Source organism: Triturus cristatus, chromosome 5_2 (genome assembly GCF_964204655.1).
Source record: "Triturus cristatus chromosome 5_2, aTriCri1.1, whole genome shotgun sequence".
NCBI classification, from domain to species: domain Eukaryota; kingdom Metazoa; phylum Chordata; class Amphibia; order Caudata; family Salamandridae; genus Triturus; species Triturus cristatus.
Window position 1 is genome coordinate 134,485,846 of NC_140588.1, and position 21,398 is coordinate 134,507,243.

Below are 21,398 nucleotides of genomic sequence, written 5' to 3' on the forward strand. Positions count from 1 at the left end.
GCCCTATCATGTAAAATATGCTGCCCTCAGGGCAGCTGCCAACTCGCGCTGCTCTGGGGGCAGCACATTCAAGAGAAATACGAAGCAGCTGTTTAAAAACTGACCCGTGTTTCTTTGTGCAGGCGGCAACCAGAATGCACTTGGATTTGAGATACCCCTTGAAGGCGGGTGCAGTGAGTGTCCTGCAAGGGGATAACTGGGGCAGGGGGGGGTCTATAGGATCCCCTTCGCTCCCTCCAGATTGCTACCATCAAGGGATGTACTGACTGTGCTCCACAGTTGAGGCTAGGGCAGTCAGTGCACCTCCTGACAGCTTCTTTGCCCGCGTCTATAATATGGGGGGCGCAGAGGCAAAAGGATTACTCCATCTGCATTGTGCCACGCCCCCATACAAATGGGGGAATGTCCTCTTGAGTAAGCGCTGGCGCTACAGGAGCACCAGCACTTTTAGTATTATGGAAGGGGCGCATAAAGCAGGCACAAACTTGTGCCCCCGGTGCTCATTGTGTCATACGGCCTCAGGAGTCCATAGTAGTTATCTATAAAAATGCAAACACAGGAAGAACAGTAAGAACAAATACATGCTCATCTTCCCTTTACTATATCTATCAAACAACAAAAAACTAGTACTTTGTTTACCTAAAATATAATCCTTTGGAGTGTCTCACTTACAGAAATGCAGGGGGGAGCTTTCAGGGTTTTTAAAAGAACCCTGCTCTCCAATCTAGTTGGTGACATGCTTCATAATTGGGCTCCCACCCTGGAAGCAGAATGCCTCCAAGGTATCCTTAAGAGGTAAATGAGACCATTGATCTAAAAGATACCCAAACACTGGTTTAAAACTGGTCCAGGATCAACAAAATTAAAATGACTTTTTGGTAGGTGACCTTGAGTCAATTTAAAGTCATTTGCACCTTTTCGCATCACACAATAAAACGCAACCAGCTCCACTGTAATCAGGGGGGGCCTTTGAGCTCCCCAGGCAAGCTATCACAACTAGACAAACCAACTACTTAAGTTCAGCTAGAATTACTTTAAAGAGTTTGCCCAGTAACAAGGACCAAGGCTTGATGGCTTTAGAGTAAGGTTTTACACAGGATAGTAAGAATTTCCGGTGTAACCAGACAGCAAAGAAGACTATGGATACTGAAATCCGAAAAAGGCACTGATTTTAAGGATGTAGGACAATACATCAGAGCAACTCCGAGACCAGTACTGGAATGCTCCAATGTGGCAAAACTTGCTTTCTAATATAACAGCATAACCTACAAATCTGATACATACGCTCCAATGGGTACCCAAAAAAACAGACACCCACCACTCATTTTACAGGTATCCATTGAGATTTGGTAAAAGGATAGATACTAGAAGTGAATAAAGACTAAGTTACTACTTACTGCTCCCCAAAACTTATATAACTTCTAACTGACTTTCCTTGAGGAAAATTGGACACCATTTTTCAAGTGTAGTGGCATGGGTATTTGGCAAGCTTTCAGAAAATGGCGAGTTGAAAAGTAATGAAACCAGTTTGATTTTGATTAATCTTTAGACAGTTATTGTTAGTTACAGCTGTTGCATTGGGGCCAAACTAAGGCTTGCAGAATGGGTGGTGATGATCATGATCAAGCATCTATGGAATTTGTATTCACTCCATGTGAGAAAGTGCCATCTTTCTTGCATGGTGTGCCCCCACTTTTTGCTAAATTGCTGAATGTACTTTTACTGAGTGTACCCTGGACTCCTGCCAACCAGGTGCCCAGGGCCTATGTTCCTTCCTTAAACCACACAAACTCCAAATTGGCAAACCCTGGCCACATGTCAGCCCCTAGTAAATGGTACCCTAGGTAGCCAGGGCCTTGTGACCAGGGAAGGCCTCTGAGGGCTGCAGCACTCATTTGTGCCACCCTTAGAGGCCCTGTACCCTTACACACACACACACACACACTGCCTTTGCAGGCTGAGTGTCTGGGTGCGGGACAAAATGAAGAGTCGACATGACACACCTCTCTGTGTGCCATGCCCATCACCTACACTGCCATGGCATATATCAGCCACCCCTCTGGCTGGGTGCCTTATGCCCATGGTGTGGGCACAGGAGCAGGAGCCCTGTGCCCCTACAGTACCCAGGTCCATTCATGGGCACTGTAAGTGCTGTCATTTAAGAGTACATGGTGCTGAGAGCTCGTCAAATACGAGCTCCACAGCACCATAATGGCAACACTAAGGACTGGGAAGTTTGGTATCAAACTTCTCAGCACATTAAACCCACCCTGATACCAGTGTGGGATTTAATGTACCAAGCACCCCAGAGGGCATCTTAGAGATGCCCCCTTACAACTAACCTGCAATCCACGTCTGCTCTGAGGCTGCCCAGGCTGCCACACAGCAGACACGTTGCTGGACCCCTGGGTGGGAGAGCCCCTGCTCTCCCGGGCCTGCAACAATGCACATCCTGGGTGAGGTGATAAATCTCCTCCCCCAGGATGAGCAAAGGGAAGCTTCAAAGGCATGCCGCCTCTTGGAGTTTCCCCAGGCCACTGCAACCCCCCACTCTGGCGGGAAGCTTGGCCGGAAACCCCATACAAGGACAGGGGATATGCCAGCCTGCCCACCCCACCCTTCAGGTGGGGGAGGCGAGGTGAAGCACATCTCTGGGCTCTCGCCATCTTGAAGATGGAAGGCCCTACCCTATCAGGATTAGGCTACTGCCCCCCTCCCACAGGAGAGAGGCAGGATAGGGGGTGTACCCACCCCAGGACAAGGACCCATTGGTCCCTGGCCTTCACCTACCTGTAACGCCCCTAAATCTAGTATTTATGGGCACCCTGAACTTTCCTTCCCCAGATTCCAGATTCAAAAGACTACAAGAAGAGCAAAGACCTGCCCTGCAGCTGCTAAAAAGGGAAGACGACACCAACTGCTTTGGCCCCAGCCCTACCGGCCTGTCGACTCCCGAACCTGCACCAGCACGGCATCTCTCGTGGCCAGCAACCTCACCAACCCCAGAGGACCTGGCTACCTTTTGGCTCTAAGCCCCTGGGACTCCCATGAGTAGAGGCTCTACTCAGAAACCTATTTCTAACCCCTGGCAGCAGCCCGGAACCGCGAACCCAGCACACTCTGCACCAGCCAAGCCTGGCCAGTGCCGGAGTGGACAAAGACCCTGAGGACGACCCTACGGCGACTGACCCCGAGTCCGGCACCCAAGGACCCCCCTCGACATTCCGGAAGAAGCCTAAACCTCGGAACAAGGTGCCTCCCCAACCGCGATCATCAGAGGGTAAGATTTCCCGACACCAAAAGGCACCCCTGCACGCAGCGCCCTGCGGCCCCCTGTGCCCAATCCCGGGGTACCCACCTAACCTACAACTACCCAACTTACCTCTCGAAGTGGTGGTTGCACCTGAAGCATCCTCGTCCCCGAGCTTGCAGCCTTTTTCCTAACCGGAACATTCCCATTGAGCGCCCGACGGCTCAAAAGCACCCTGCACCCAGCCGCCCGAGAGTCCCTGGCAGTGCAATCTCTACACTAGCCTACTTCCCCACTTGCCCCGAGTGAGTGACCAGGAGCCCAGCTCCCAAAGCCGCGTGGCCTGCTAGTCAGAAGCCACCAAACCAGGCCCCCCTATTCCTCATAGGCTAACATTGGGCCTAACTCTCTCTGCACCTGGCCGTCCTGAAACCGCTGAGGGTTAACTGACTGTACCTACCTGACACTGGGAGACCCCTGAGTCTACGCCCAGAACTTCAACTCTGCCAGTCGAGAACTTACCCCTAAACCGCTAACTTCATTTTCCTCATAGGGTAACATTGACTGGCTTTTTCTTGGAAATTCTTCTAAGTGTGAACTTTTCAAAACTCAAAATATTTACCAAAAATCAGCCGAGTACCAAAAACGAATTTACTCACCTGCTCTTTGGTGAGCTCCCAGTGCTGGATCTTGGTGCCCAGCACTGACTCTGAAAAGTACCCACAACTATACTTACCTTTAACTCATTTTTCTTCCATCGGAAACCATTGACTGCTTTTCTATGAAATTTCTTCTAAGTGTTGATTTCTGCAATTTCTAAATATTCCTCAAAAATCGTATAACATCTGAAAACGTAATTACTTGCCTGTTTTGGATAAATGTCCCAGTACTGAGTCTAGCCACCCAGTACTGGATTACAAAAGTAACGATAACCTACTGTACCTGTAACCTATATTTCCTTCGATAGGGAATCATTGATTGTTTGCTCTGAAATATTTTCCAAGTGCTCACTTTTGAAATAGCTAAATATTAGTTAAAAATCACTACAGTACCAAAGTCGACTTTCAACAGCTGATTCTGAGAACTGACCCAGGACTGGATCTAGGATCCAAGCCTGGAATTACAAAAGTAATCTAAAAAGTAATCTGTTGCATGTAAATTGAATTTAGCATTGAGCTCAATGTATTGTGTTTAGAAATAGAGTTGCCTACTGCAGCGTTTTTCAACCACTGTTCCGCGGCACACTAGTGAGCCGCGAGATGTTGCCTGGTGTGCCGTGGGAAAACGTGGGAAAAATGGAAACATTACCAATTTTTTTTTTTTAAATTAATTTTCCCCCACTAGGCCGGGCGGCGGGCACCGGACTGTAAAGTTAACTGTATCCTGGGTATGGGGGGGGTGGGGTTTTTGGCGCTCCTCGGATGTCCGGGCTGTGATTGGTCCAGACTCCAGCCTGGACCTATCACAGAGCTGTATTTCCGACTTCCTTCCCGCCCGAGCGCAGTGTGCGCAGCAGCGGAGAGAAGAAGACGTCGCGTCACCAGGAGGGCCGGAGCAGGAGGACTGACGGACGGAGACCAGGACTCGGCGGGAGTCGGCACTGAGAGACCGCATCCGGATCCAGACCAGGCCGCAGGTATTTAATGTTTAATTTCCTCCTATCCAGAGTATTATTATGCTTTGTTTGTACAACAGTAATCAATTGGTGGTGTAGTAGTGTAGAGTAGAAGTAGACTGTATGTAGAGTGTGTAGACCAACCATTTTCATAAACTGTAGCATGTTTTGACTGGCCCAGAATTTCTTACCTTTTATCTCCCTCTGCTCGTAAACCAAGGTGACTGCAAGTTCCATTTGCTGGTAGCCCTGGGAACACTACCTCAATGTATTTATTTCCCTGACGATCCGCAACTCTTCGAGTGTGGCAGCTGGACCACAAACGCCTTCGACCCAGAGATCAGAGGCAGCTCTGCTTTCCCACCGACACCCTGCCTCCCTGCCTCCAGAGGCAACGACGCTGGCTTCAAGTCACGTCGACTCCTATTTTCTCTCCCTTCCAGGCAGCCCCAGGATTCAGTAGCCTAGCGAATTGCCACCTATAAAGCAGCACTGATCTCCCCCTCACCATCAAATCAATGGGTCCACCCGCCCCAAGGTAGGGGGCACTGCCTCTCAGCCTCAGATTCTGTCACTTGATGATAGGTGCAAATAGTATCAATGCAGCACAGTAAATAAAACAATATGGCCTCTCTGTACAAAGTCACCCACCTGCTGTACCGCTGAAAACTGGTTAAGCGAAAACCTCATACATTATGAATGACAGTTCATAACCTGTCCAAGACAGGAAATGGGGCACACGTTTGCAGCAGGTGCGGCAGGGCACTGACGGGGTAGGGCAGTCAGGGTTTGCAAGGTACGGGGGCGGGATGGGGAAGCTGTATTAGCTGGTAACTGTAGCATGTTGACCGCCATGTTCTGCTTCTACTATCTGCACTGTATTTAGGGGCTGTCTGGTGCAGTCTCTTCTCGCCGTGTTTCAGTGCGCTTCTCTTTGCGCCTCTCGGACTTATGACTCTAGCTAGCAATCCTCCGTGTACGCGCTCGTGTCTGTATGGAGGGTTGGTGTCTGTTCGTTATACAGTTATATAAATTGAAGGATTTCCTTTCCCCGTGAGCTTTGGTTTTACAATTACCAAGAGGGGTTTTGCCTGTTTGTCCGATAATGTGGTGAAGGGTCGCCGCTCCGGGGTCTCCATTTTGGACAGGCATTACTAGCATGGATGAACTCCTATTTATTTCTACAATATACCAACTTTGTTGTGCCGCTTGAGTGGAGCATCCAATGGTTAATTTAGGATTAAAGAGTTGCTGGGCATTAATTCCATGTGGGTGAGATATGAAACACGAATCACTGCTTATTTTACCATTGAATGTGAAGAAATTATGTGAATGGTTAACGACCTTTTCTGTTATACTTGGTGGGCACTCATGTACTGCTGTGCCCGGCATGGCATCTATTCTAGTGCCTGTGATCCTCAGTGTGGTGAGACCCACCTCCCCCCTTTGCTCTTCACCATACCAGCCGCAGGTAAACCTATTATCTTACATAGGGTCTGGTATCTGACTATAATTGACCCGGCTTGAGGAACACAAACTCACCTCCTAAATTTCTGACTCTAAATCTTGACTCACCCCAGTTCAGTCGATCCACTATTTCCCGTAATACAAATGGCACCTAAGTACTTGCCTGCAGGCATCAAGAATCAAGATGTGGTCTTGTTAATTTTATCAACATCCTCATGTGCTAACAACTAGAGGTGGCCAGATACACAGCACCATCCTCCGACCTAGGACATTAGAAGCCCAGTCCAAGAAAGAAACAGTAGCACGAACACTGGCATAACAACTGTTATGGTTATGTAACGTAACGTTTGTAGCACGTGCTAACCTTAAAATTGGCATCAAGGGCTCTCTGAGTCTGAGAAACCATCCAGTCACAATTTGCTCCTTAGGCTTATACTAGAATGATACAAATCTTAAATTTCTTTTATAGGTAACTTGCAGGTGCAGCGTCCTTGTGTATGCCTAGTACTGAGTGACAGTGAGATACTGCAGTGATGGACACGTTTTTGAAAAGGAAACAACTGGACTCTGAACAAAATTTGGAGCCAGATGAGAGCCCAAGTATGAGTGGGGATCAAAAGAAAGCAAAGATGGTTAGCTCAAGCAAATTCTCTGGCACAAGGCAATATAGCGAAAGCTATATTTCATTTGGATTTACTGTCACCGGAGATGCAAACAAACCAACTCCACTGTGCGTGGTGTGTGGTGAAAAGCTAGCTAACAGTGCTATGGTCCCAAGCAAACTTAAACGCCATCTCCAAACGAAACACCCTTTGCTTCAAAACAAGAATGTGGACTATTTTGTTCGCCTGCGTGAAAACACGGAGAAACAGGCAACTTTCATGAGAAAAACCACAAAGGTAAATGAAAGAGCTCTTAAAGCTAGCTATCAAGTTGCTGAACTTATAGCCAAGTCAAAAAAGTCGCACACTGTGGCAGAGACATTAATACTTCCCGCCTGCAAAGCTATTGTAGAGGAGATGCTCGGACCTGAAGCAGCTAAGGAAATAGCCAAAGTCCCTCTCTCAGACAACACAATTTCCAGACGTATTAATGACATGTCTGCAGACATCGAAAGTGTGGTTTTGGAAAAGATCCGTATCAGTGAGAAATTTGCATTGCAACTTGACGAGTCTACTGATATCAGTGGACATGCTCAACTCTTGGCCAATGTGCGTTTTGTTGATGGTGATGCAATTAGAGAAAACTTCTTTTTTTGCAAGGCATTGCCAGAAAAAACAACAGGAGAAGAAATTTTTCGTGTCACATCAGCATACCTTGAACAAGGAGGACTTAAGTGGGAAAACTGCACAAGTGTCTGCACCGATGGAGCTGCAGCCATGGTAGGGCGCACCAAAGGCTTTGTAAGCAGAGTGAAGGAAAGAAATCCAGATGTGATTGTTACGCATTGTTTTTTACACCGTGAGGCCCTCGTAGCCAAGACTTTACCAGCAGACCTAGTTCATGTGTTGGATGATGTTGTGCGCATGGTAAACTTTGTAAAGTCACGACCCCTGAAAAGTCGCATATTTGCAGCTTTGTGTGAGGAGATGGGAGCGAAGCATAAAACCTTGCTGTTTCATACGGAGGTCCGGTGGTTGTCGCGTGGCAAGGTCTTGGTTCGTGTGTATGAGCTGCGGGAGGAACTTAAAGTGTTTCTGACAAATGAGAGGCCAGATTACGCAAAGCTGCTTGCAAGTGATGAGTGGTGTGCAAGGCTGGCATACCTGGCAGATATATTTCATCATCTGAATGAACTGAACACACGAATGCAAGGCCGAAATGAAAACCTGCTTACAAGTACAGATAAAATAAATGGATTCCGTTCAAAGGTGCAACTCTGGCATCAACACGTGAAAAGTGGCAATCTTGAAATGTTCACACTCACCAAGCAATGGCAAGGTGTTCACACTGCTGCACTGTGTGAGATAATAGTTAAACATTTAAAAACTCTCGAGGAGAGGTTGTCATTTTATTTCTCTTCAGTCTCCACTGAATGCCTTGACTGGGTTAGGGACCCTTATAGCTCAGCATCAGTTGGTGGAAAGGACATGACTTTACAGGAGCAGGAGGAACTAACTGAACTGAGACAAAATCGTGGTTTCAAGCTAAGATTTGCTGATCTACCCTTGGATAGTTTTTGGTTGGATACTGCCAAGGAGTTCCCCCTTCTGGCAAACAAAGCTATTTTGACATTGCTCCCATTTTCCACTACATATCTGTGTGAGATGAGCTTTTCAAGCATGATTGCTATAAAAACTAAATACAGAGAGAGACTGAGAGCTGTTGACGAAGAGCTACGTGTGTGTCTTTCTTCGATTCCAGCCAGAATATCAGCTTTGTGTTCAGCCAAACAGGCCCAGGTTGCGCACTGATCAATAAGACCAGTGTTTTATAATTTTTCATATTTGTTTACTTACTATTTCATAATAAAGTAATTATAAAATACTTTCTTTGTGTTTATTTGATTCCTATTCAAGAGAATTACTTTATATATAGTCAATATAGGCACAGTGTTAAATTTTTTAATATTTTCTAATGGTGGTGTGCCTCGTGATTTTTTTCATGAAACAAGTGTGCCTTTGCCCAAAAAAGGTTGAAAAACGCTGGCCTACTGCAACTATTTGTAACTGTTTACTAAAAAGTCTATTGCATATACAAAAGTATTTTTAAGAAACATCTCCTGTCGAGAAAGTATATTTTAATTCCAAGTGTTGGTTCTAAAATAAAACAAGCATATATTTTTTATATACAAACCATTGGCCTAGAGTTCAGTTATTGAGTGTGTGGAACTATTTGCTGACTGAGTGTGTACAACAAATGCTTTACACGTCCTCTGATACTGCCTTACTGCTCGACCAGGCTACCACTTTGGAGAGTAAGGTTATATCTAACTTTAACCTCTGTTAAACCCTTGGGGTCTGTGGACTCTGTACACCCTGTACCTATTAAGGGACACTATATACAGAGCCACTTTCTCACACTCCACACCAAATTAGAGAGGAATCTCAAACTTAATTCAGTGATTGAAAAGCTCCCTCCTGGATGCAAACAAAAGTAAGGAAATAAGGGGTGGTGATAGAAGAGGACACCTGGCTAGTAATTTGAATAAGAATAGCAAAGACATTAGCCTATACACATCACAAGGAGAATTTTAACAATTTTAATGCAAGGGTACTTCAAAATAGTGAAACTGAGAGCGATGTATGGTACTATTAGAGGGGAAGCGGGGAGCTAGGTCACATTTGGCAGGAATGTATTTAGGCGCAAACCTACTGCAAGTTAGTGTCTCAATTGATATGGATATTTTATTTGAATTTCAATGCAAATGGACCCATTCAGTTTTATAGGGGCATAGCAAGACAGACGGTTCTTTCTCAGAGCTCAGTCAAGTTATTACCACACTTGCCTCACAGCCAGATTACCCAGGATTGAATGTCATCACCTGAGCTCCCTTCACACCCGTTCACAAAATTCGGATGAACTTGGGTCCCCTTCCCATGCCTATTTAAATAAGCATTAAACATGCAATAGGTCTCTCCTTTCATTAAGTTAAAGCCATTTGCTTTGCTATACAATACCATTAGCAAAGCAAATGGCTTTAACTTAATCAAAGGCAAGACGTATTGCATTATCAATGCTTGTTCTATTCGTGTAACTCTCCCATGTCCTCTCCCCCCTACAATCCTTGCCAAACATCACTTCTACCTGCACCTGCGTCTATCCTTGGTGAGGGCCGAGCAGCCTTAATCTGCTCTGTAAAACCTTGTCCAACCGGTAGTACCCCTGGTCGTCCATCAGCTTTACTGAGCTACTGTTTCTTTACATCAGAGCTCTTGCCTCCTCCTACTCCACTTTTTAGTTGCACCCACCTTCTTATCCCCCCCCGACCACGTGACTCCGCTTTGGGATCAAATGGATTTCGTCCTGGTCTTTCATGCACCTGTCTAATGTTTCTCCTATCGTAGCTGTGCTGGCAGCTTCTTGCACCCTCCTCCTTGCCCTGACTCCTTCAGATGACGTAGGTCTGTGCTGTGCATGCCCACCTCTTCCAAATTTGGCTGCATTAAATTCGGCCTTCATCACTGGGGCGCACAGCAGTGGCGCATCAGCAGCGAGAGCTATGATTCTTTATGTATGGCAGTGCCAGCACTCCTCACCGGAGCTATGATACTTTATGGCAGTGCCAGCATCTCACCAGAGCTATGATACTTTATGTATGGCAGTGCCAGCACTCCTCACCGGAGCTATGATACTTTATGGCAGTGCCAGCACTACTCACCGGAGCTATGATACTCTATTTAGTCTAGTATCAGCACTTCTAACCAGAGCTATTGTACTTTATTTAGGGTAGTGTCAGCCCTTCTTAGCAGAGCAATGGTACTTTATTTAGTCCAGTGTCAGCTCTCCTCCCAGAGCTCCGGTAATTTATTGAGTATTGACAACACTTCTCAGGCACGGATACCTAACCAAGGGGTGTACCAGCACTTCTCCCTGGGGCTGTCATATTTTATTTATTTTAGGGTAGTAAATGGGAATATATAATAGGGAGGCTACAGGAGTTTATCGTTTAAAATATTCAAGATCTACTGAATGGGAAATGAACATACACCTCTATATACAATTACTTACAGACATACAAGATTTTCCGTCTAATAAACTTATCAGAATGTATTTTTCTGACTTGAGACATTCTTGAGACAGTCTTCATCCAGAGAAAATGTTAGGAGATAAGGCCCACGGATTCTTACCTCCCGGCTATGAACCTCGAGAATTCTGCCCTTGCTACCCCACCTAACCAAGTGTGTGACCCTGGGCAAGTTTAATTATCATGTGGGGAGTCCCATGGGAACTTTCGGGTTACGTTTCTGGAATGTTATCCCTACTCTCTATGCATAGGTAGTAAACTTCTATTTCACACAAGAGTTTAAATAATCATCTATTCTAAACCGCTCAAACACCTTAGTTCAGCACAGCGCCTTGAGGTAGCTTCAGCTGTACTTTGAGTTAGATACATTGTCTAAGCCACTTTGTTTTCTTAGGCTGTAGTTCTCACAAAACCGAGCGCTATGAAATAAACCCCAGTATATACATTAGGAGATATCATGCCATGTGTTTGCGGTTTGGTTTAAAACAGACATGCACATATGTTTTTTTAAAGGAATCAAACATTGGTACCATATTGGTAAAATAACCATGTTGATTTTTTTTTTTTTTTTTTATCAAGAACAAGCTTTAGAGCTAACATATGAAAGTTTCACTTTTACTATAAATTAAATCCCACCAAACTCGTACAGTCAATACGGACAGCAGTTATTACTCAGAAGACACATTTTGATTACAAAACTAGCTAGCTTATCTTTATATACCATTACCTTAAAATGTAACTGATGTATTTTTGCATTTACTTGTGTGTTAGATTAAGTAAATTAACTCATTTACCTAGGAACACAAATAAACTCATCAATAGCTGAAAAATAAAAATGCAAACATACCGTTGCGCGTCAGTCAAAGGCTGAGCTGACGGACAAGATCTGGTGTAATGGCTGCACAGCAGACCTTGGAGCCTAAAGGTCTGGCTTCTAATAGCACCTTTGATACTTTAGCTTCTAAAACCCGTGTGATTCTGGGCACATAACTTTGGGCAGACTTGACAGATATCTTCCATGAGTGTGTCTTTCTCCTCGAACACCGGAGTAAGTCACAGTTAAGTGAGTAGTGAGCCACAACTACTCACGCAAAACGCTTGTGACAGGAGCCCTGCTCCCTCCTGTGCTTCAGATTGCAAATATATGCAATGTAGATTTACCCCAGCTTACATTGACACATCCGGTGTCGGAGGTGGTGCTGCTGTAGAAATAATGCTCGCTCTAAAGCGCTTCGTTACTTTGTGGCGCTAGTCTCTGGTGCACCAAACACCTAAAAGAAGCACAAAAACCAATCACTCTGCGATGTAAATAAAATGTGTGACTTTTTTTTCTGACAAGAAGACCCTGGAAAAACACAGGCTGATCGCATAGGTACACACAGACCCGTTGAAGCAGATTCTGATATCTGTGGGGTGAGATCTGCTAAAAGGGCTCTTAAAGAGCACTATGTGCCGCCTTCCAAAGTGGGATCTGAGGATGGCAGGATAGCCCAGTGGGCTAAACTCCTACTGCTATAATAGGGTACATCAGCAGTTCACAGGTTTGAATCTCAGCAGATTCGACTCAACCTCTCATCCTTGCAAAGTGAAGGAAAAAAAGTGAGTGCTGTTCCATTGGTATACCAATACATAACTCGTAGCGCATTGAAGGTGCAGGCTTGTAGCTGCTCCCGGTGCAGATGCACCTAGCGCTGATATCTTGGAGGGAGGCGAAGAGTGTCATTGGTAGGTGGGGTGGTGGGGGGGGGGGGGGGGTTCAGGATGCTGTGTTTAGAAATACCTCACGGTTTTAAAAGCACCTGCTGCTGAGTTCCTTGTGTATCCAGCAGTTTTTAGGCAGCAATAAAAATGTCGAGATATTTCCGCTAAATAATGTTCCTGCTGGAGAGATATCGAAGTTTTGTCTAGTTGCAGTGTGACTTATCATGAGGTAGTATAGAGGGTTAATGTTCCTGCTGTAAAGAATGTATACCCTGAAGAACACAGAACTGTATTTAATGTGGATATATAGCTCAGTGGGTGGCTGCTTTTGTCCCAGAGAACCCTTTTGGGATAGCAGTTCATGAGAGAATCTGTGAAAGAGATCATTGTTGGGGGCACCAAAAACATTGTTGCGACAGGCACCACCAGCGCTAAAGCCGGCCCTGCTTGTAGCTGGGAGCGTTATCGGCACGATCAGCGCTTAATCTGCTGGTGAAAGTTGAGACTAAGCAGTGGCTTTGGGCTTTTGCAAGCAGGCGTGAAGATCACGAGAATTCATTTCACAGCACACATTCTAAGTCACCATCAGGTGGAAAAAACATGAGAACCCTCTGTGTACTGGTGCTGCAACTACTGCAGAGGTTTGTGGGTGATTGGACAGTCCAATGTTTGAATTCAGGGTGTTTCACTCAACATATCTTTTTAAAAGTGAATTAATTTGTCATAACACATTTTCTGAGTGCCGAGAAACAAGGCACTTGGTAGAGTGTGCTATATAAATGTTGTTGATGTGACCAAAGTATAATACGCGCTTTATGCAACATTAAAGTGTGAGTGACACCCCATGAAAATGCGTGGCAAAAGTTTGCCACCACCCACTCGTTATGGGTCTCTATAGCTTAACTTGACAATAAGTCGCATTTCAAGAGCCTCAAACAATAGCTAGGCACTGCTCTTATTTCCCCACTGAATAACGCGCTTTTATATTGCACTTCATACATTGTCTACTCAACTTAAATAATAGTTATTATAAGCAATGAATAATGTTTTTAAGTAGCGCTTCGTGGCATTTGTAAGAGGTAACACTAACAGGTGCTATCCCGTTTAATGATTACAACACACCAATCTGAGACGGATGAACGCCTGCGTTGCCCTTGACGGGAGTAGAACCGGTGACAGGCAGATGAGACCACCGTCTAACTCACTGAGCCATCCTGTCGCCACTAAAACAGAGCGAGCACTGTGCAGAGACGGAATGACACACACAAGCATACCTCATTAAATGGACGTCCGTGAATCATTTAAGATAAACAGACTCAACCGCTGAACCCAAACGTGTGCTAGAGTTGGTACATGATGTACTAAAGGAGTTGTAAAGGGTCTCCGTTCCTCACCCGACGATAACCCAAGTTAGTCCAAGCTTAGCACTTACCCGCCGTAGTCCCTTAGTGGATCACTACTTTGTGATGCAAGTAAACGAGGCATCCAACAGCAGATTCTACATGGGCACTGGTCTGAAAAACTTGAAAGAATATGGATCTTTCGGCATTGTAAACATATTTCCTTCCGTCTCTGGCACCTTTGACAAAGTTTTTTTCCAGTTCTTTACGCTTTTCCTAGGAAATCATGAGCGTTTCGATGTGGGTTGAAAGTGCTTCTAATGGATCTGCAAAGCATCTCGGGGCACATCATGGAAACAACAAGCACGGTACCGCAAAGGCAGCAGCCTGTTTATTTTCGCATCGCGCTTTCAGTTTAAGTGAAAGCGCGATGTGAAAGTAAACACGCGGCTGCCTTTGCCAAAGCCAAGTGAGAAGAAAAATAGTGCGTGGGGACAAAGGAGAGAGAGTCACGCCGCCGGTAAAGGATCAAATCCCGGTGGGCGTGGCCAAAAGGAGACAAGGCGGCAACAAGGAGGGACTAAGAAGCCTCCTTTACAATCAAAAGCCAGTGTTTTGCATGGAAGCTGACGCTGGCCAATTAAAAAAATGGGCGGAGCTTCAACTCCGCCTCTGAGCTTCGGAATCTGTATTGATTCCAAGAAGCTTTCCGATTGCGAGAGCAGCACATGTGCGCTGCTATCTCAAAGCCGAGACCTAAAAAGGATGGTGTACCTCAGTATATAATGTCAGGCTATGCCTGAAGTGATAAGGTGACAGATGGCTAGGATGTCGCTGTCCTCTAAGCTGTGAACCGATATGCTAGTTTGTAGGTGGCATGGCACTGAATTAACCTCCTCCTTTTATGAAATATCATATCTTTCTAGTCTTCCTGAAACAGTGCTCAAAGCCATGGTGTTGTGTAACTAAATGTTCTCTAATAAGATTCTAGTTTGCTATGTGATAAGCACCGGTGTCGATGCACTGCGCAAAGTGTGAATGGATGATGTAATTTTCTCATCACTCTGCACTATAAAATTACAAATAAAGCTGTTAAAAAAAATTTGAATTTCCAGGAATTCACTAAGGGGTGCAGTAGTCTGAGCTTTAATATCCACCAAATAAAAGTGGGCATTTAAGACGGGCACCAACACCCTATAGAAAAGACGGGAGGTCCTTGCACTACATATACCAGCTACACTATGCCTCGCAGAGCAGCGCATGCGCGCAGCGCTAGGCTCGACCAAAATAGGCTGTCTTCAAACTCGGCTCATAAAAGGCAGAAGCTGAATTTTATATGAAGGCATTCCACACAGCTGACAAAAAATATATTCAACTGACTAGTAAATCAGTGCGAATCGCACACACGCGCGCAAAAAAAAAGCAAGAAACAAGACACCTGTTCCAATGGAGTTAAACGTCCTCATTTAGTCCGCAGGACACCAGTTCGGAGTAACCCTTGCTTATTTAAAAAACGTGAAGAAAGTATTTGGACTGTCTAGGAATCACAGGTATAAAAAAAATGCACAGTATTCCTTAGACAAAAAGTATTCTTAATTTATGTAAAATAGTTTAGACAGGATTCCAACATGAAAGCAAATACCTTCAATAAAAGACAGTCAAGGACAGCAGAAAAATCACAACCAATCTTAACACTCATCACCATTCGGGAGACAGTAATGTGGCACCATAGACTTCACCTCAAACTTGAACATACCATTAGCAGAAATTTCTGTAGATCTTGATGCGATTTTCTTACAGATGTGACTGAACAATCTGACCAAGTCACCTAAAAACAGGAAAAGAAAGTTAACAAACAGGTGCTTAATGCCTAGATTACTTAAAAAGAAAGACAATGTGGAAACAAACCGGCACATCATAATACACTCCATATTCTAGCACCTTAAACTTTCAGCTCGAGCTGTTTTGTTATCTTTCTTACTGGTTACCTGTAGGACTGGTGAGAAGAAAGATAAGGTATGGAATGAATGGCTCAGAACTGCACACAGCAGTTTCAGAGTTGGGTTACTACAGGAATGATATTCATCCCATAAATTCCAATCGTTAACCAGGTCTTAAATACTGACATGTATTACCACTTCTAGGCAACAGGCACTATAGCGGTGGGAGAGAACCCATAAAATGTAGTACTCAAGAAGTCCATTAAGTATGCATGCCTAGATAAGGGGCAATCCCTGTAGGGCGAAATGTTAGGAAACCTGAGGCAGTCCAGAGCTGAGAGAATGTTCTTGTTTCTGCCTCACCAAATACATTACTCAGAGGTTCAGAGGCTCATCAATGGATAAAAAGAATGAGCAGAGAGTTGAAAAATTAGTCTAGGTGCTAAATTAAGTCTTAATCAGAGCTTTTCCACACTGGCCTACACCATGATTCAAATAGGAAAATTCTGGAGGAGTGGCCATAATTATAACTTTGTGCCCAAAGTGATGTTGGGTGGGACGAGGTAAGCTTTATTCATAAAATACCTTCTAGTAACATCTAGAGGTAACCGCGAGACACCAGCGTCTGCAAACCAGTCTCTTGCAGTTGCAAAAATGGAAACCGGCAACCCAATCCCTAAAGGCAGTATAAGGAAATGTTACTTACTTTTAACAATAAAGTTAAAGATTTACACAACACAGCCACGCTGTCCATTGGTATGCCATCTTGTGGGAGGGCTTGGAAAAGCGTTGGGTATATAATACAGTCGCTGCAGACATGATCAAGGGAGGACCTTGTATACACATTCATAGTGAAAAGATTGAATACAGGTAATTTACCTTTTGTAGCATGAAGCTTTTCAAGAGCCACGTGCATAAGCTGCATGGCAGTACTCCACATGGCATTGTGGGCATGGAAAGCGAACTAATGTTTTTTTTGGAAGCAGTCGAGCCTGCACTGGCCCTTCCTTGCTTCACACACTAATACTTTGTATAGGTCTGAACAGGCATCAGGTACATTGGTGGCAGCCATTCACGTCAGTCATAAAATTCCAATAACTGCAAATGTAGCAGCTTATATATGTCTCACTTACATACAGCGTTTCACTGTCTGTTTAATACCTATTGTGTACAAGATCAATAGTTGAAAGTGGGTTTTGAGCCAGGCAGTTGCTCACTTTTTGGCTTTCTGGTCACTAATTTACTAGCTTCTTTTTTGATGGCATCCCTTCTTGTTCTTGAGTTTGTTCCCACCCCGAAGCCCTTGGCCTACTGACACGAAAGAAGGCAACTACTTCAGCCGGATGTGACACTTCTCAGAGAGGAGGAGTAAATCAGTGAACCAATGCTGGTGTGGCCACATTGGAGCTATGAGAATGATCCTGCATGGTTAGATTGAGTTTCATGAGGACTCTCGGGAGGAGAGGAATCGGAGCAAAGGCGTTGGCAATGATTCCAGATCATGCGATCGAAAATGCATTCCACCACGGCCCCGGGCGTGGATGCCAGCTTACCGGAAACTGGCATTTCCAGTTCTGAGGAGTTTCAAAGAGGTCCAGATTTGGTTTGCCCCACTTGAGAAAGGTTGTCCAGGATCCTTTGATTTTCCATGCATGGCAAGAGGTAGTCAGATTGCGGAGTGTGTCCGCTATAGTATTTGGTTTGCCGGGGGACCTGTTCTGCTCGTAGATGCATCCTGTGATGGATGGACAACACCCAGATAGCTTGTGCTTCCTGGGAAAACAGGTGAGATCTTGTGCCATCTTGCGTGTTTATGAAGTGTATTTTGGGGATTGTCCATGCAGATGAGCACTGCAACATGTCTTAATCTGAGAAGGAAAGCCTGCAAGGCTAGATGCACTGCCTGGAGTTCAAGCAGATTGATGTGGAGATGTAGAAGAGAAGGTTGCCTTTTGCAGCTGATCTGTAGATCCTGGAGATAGGTTCCCCACCCGTCTAGGGACATGTCGGTGGTAATGACTAAAGGAAGAGCCTTAGTTAGGAAATGCAGGATGACAGATGTGCCTGCTGAGTCCACCAAGATAGGGCACTGAACATGCCCAGACACACTTTTCTATATTGCGGGGTCCCCCAATGATTTGGCCGTGTCAGTCGGTTTTGATGGCCTGGAAAGCATCACTGACATGTTTCCTGATAAGGGCTTTGCCATTGTAAAGAAGGTCCAAGATATTATTTTGAACCTCTGAACTGAAAGAGATGATTTCGAGTCAGCCCAGTCCTCTTAACACTGCTGCTCCTGCTAGTAGTCGGAAACTAGTAGTGGCAATGTCTATAGCGCAATCAATTTCAGATGATGTGCGCTCACCCTCCTGTTACGTCCTTGGGAAGTTTGTCTAAGTATGAAGCGATGTACGACCAGATCCGGCAATCGTATCGCCAGAGAACAGCCAAAGACTTTGCCACCCTTACTGCAAGTGCAGATATTGAGGAAAAACGTTTTCCGATGTTATTAATGTGCCTACCCTATTTGTCTGCAGGTGCTGAAATTAGTGCTGAAAGGTTTTTACGGAATAAGGTTTGGGGTGCCCTGCGAGACATGCAGGAGCATCTTCGGGGATCTTGTACTTTTTATTCAGAAGTTGTAACACCGCAGAAATTGTGGTTGGATTTTTCATCCCCTTTATGCCCTCCCCCCAGATGTAATAGACAATAGGTATAGCCCTAATGTTCTTTCAAAAGGGCTCCTCAAAATCATAACGAAAAGAGTCTTTTTTTAGGCATGGGAAGTTTGAACCTTCTAGCTGCTCTACGAAGGTTATATGGAGGTCCACCTATATCCTTGGGAGGAGAAATTCTGCATCAGGGGGCGTTTGAGATGATGGCGTTGGTAAAAGATAATCATCCCATTCAGTATGAGCTTCATGGAGCTCAACCTCCTCTCGGTCATCATCAGAAGATGTAGGATCCTGAAGAGGTGCTGTTTGCAGAATGTGCCGTGCCGATGGAGGCATAAGTATAGGCCGTGGAGCTTGTGAAGTCGATGGCTGCACAGGTGGAGACTTTGCAGATGGAGAAGTCTGTCTAGCGGAAGGTGACGGAGGAAAAAGCCTTCAGTAATCAGTTAACATGAACTGCAGGTCAGAAACTAGTGCTGAAAGAAGACAATTTCTTCCTAATATTGCTGGTGGAATTGTTCTGGAGAAGCGCAGTACCTCTGATAGTAATATTAGCTCTAGCCGTACTCATACTCTTGACATTAAACAGGACGCTCAGATGGACTGTGCACAATGCCAAAGGGACCGTCGGTTATCCTCGTCACACAGGTGGGTAGGCAGCAAAGGTGACACCTTACTTGGTGAAGTATGAGCAGGAAGGTGTTTACTTCGGCAGGGTAACATTGAATACTCATTTCATACTCAACCTTTTCAGACTGTCCCATAATTAGTGCGTTTAGGCATACGATTGCAAGATAAAGGGTTAAAGTCTGCCTAGGTTCCACAATTTCAGATTTCAAGGAGGATGCCTTTCGGGGGAATTTCTTACTCTACCAATGGGCCACTGGGTCATAGCAGAGGCCATAACCTTTCACAGTTTGGCACAGATTCATCAATAAGTGATATACCATCCAGGGCATTTTATTAAGGGAACAGTTTACAATGGAGGAGGTAGACTGGTCAGCAGACTCCACTTTTAATTAACTGAATTTCAAGCCAGTATTGCGAGAGGTTGCCTGGAAAGTTTAGAACATGCATTATCCTGTCATGCAGTACAGACACAGGACATACATTTCTCTACATTCCACAGCGATGAGTTTGATGTGAAGTTAGAGGTTTGCACAACACAATAGTAAGTGGTAGACTCCATGACGACCAGGGCCGAATGGATTATAACTGGTTTGTTTTAATATGGTGTTCCTAATTTCAAGGTACTGTGAGGCAGTTGAACAGTCTTCAAGAGAGCTGCTGAGAAGTATAAAGAAGTGATCCATAACCCTCACCACTATGTCCTTAAAATAATCGAAATCTTTCTTTTAAAAAGTTAGAAAAGTTTATATTGCATAATCCTGGTTTGGGTTGTTCACTTTTAAAAGAATGACACTTTTCTACCCAGAAAAGTGCCTGTCCTTCTGGAAGAAAACAAAGCATCACTATCTAAAGTGCATATATCTTACATAAAGGCTATTTTTGTTCTTCCACCAGTCCATATCCTCAAGATCTTGCTGTATAAGAGTCACCAGCTATATAGTCACATTTCACTTGGGGACACAAACAAAATCAACACTTTGAAAGAAGCACTCTATGCACCTAATGTCTAATGCCATGCCAAAAGAAATTCAGTGTGTATCAGTCTTTTATGCCTTTCGAAAGGGACTTGCAATAAAATCATAGGTTAATTCAGACTGTCGGACATGCCCATCTCTTTGTTTGGTTTCAAATCATGATCTCAATGTTACAACTGCCCATTCTGGAGAGGTACAAACAAGCTAACTAGTACAAAAGTAAATATTTCGAGGCACTGGCCTTTGGAATGATTATTTTTGAATATATTTGGTAAAATTTAGGATTACAATACAAATGCTACATTATTAAGATGCAAGCTACTAAGGTCTTACTTCCTCCCTCGTGCCTCGCATGCATATCCCAAGTCCAATGAACACCAGCACTAGATGCGGGCCCCAGGGACTGAACTGAGACACATGGTGTGGGATTAACCCCACTGGGAACATACTAGAGCACTGTACTGTCCAGATTAGAGCGTGTGGAAGGGACAGCACGTATATCTTTGTGGGATGCGGGGGCCCTGGGAATCGATAAGAGAACCTGAAAACACAGTTGAGTGGTGCACCTCTTGGATCTCGTGCTCATAGCCAAAAACCACTATGAATGCATTCAAAGCTCTCATTTCTGCCGAGCTCCGAATTTTGATGTGGCTCTTTTACCAACTAGACAAAAGCAGTGGCAGTGGCATTGCACAGAGCAGATGCTAGAGGATTGCGCTGTCGACGGATGGCCAATGGCTGGGAGACACTGCTCTCACAGCTGGCTGACACCCTTGGATCCACATCAGACTGCACTTAAGCAGACACCTGATCCCCATCCTCCACTCCGGACTGCCTGTCTACACCCCACAGGAACAAACTTGTGCTGGTCCCATGAACCCAACCCGACTCCTAGCCTAGGGATCTCAACCTCTCACGTCGTTGATACAAGGCAACTCCTGCTTGAGGCTCTTAGTCTGTTACCTAGGTCAGCTGTTGCCAGTGCCTCTTGCCGGCCTGGAGATCTAGCTTGCAGGGGGGTGTTTGTCGGTAACTTAGGAATCCTATACCCACTATTGATTTCCTGCACATTCCCATAGTTTTATATATGTTTCTTATGCTAGTGTGCCCAGTAGCCAT

General features: G+C 44.9%; 1 protein-coding gene across 2 annotated transcripts in view; it reads right to left on the reverse strand.

Annotated features, from left to right (window-relative positions):
* ZCCHC2 (zinc finger CCHC-type containing 2) overlaps positions 1–21,398 on the reverse strand; it is a 233,224-nt gene that overhangs the window by 164,329 nt on the left and 47,497 nt on the right. For both annotated transcript variants that reach the window (XM_085606904.1, XM_085606903.1), the window contains exon 4: positions 15,817–15,888. In XM_085606904.1, the coding sequence (XP_085463030.1) occupies positions 15,817–15,888 (72 nt within the window). The remainder of the gene's footprint in view (positions 1–15,816; positions 15,889–21,398) is intronic.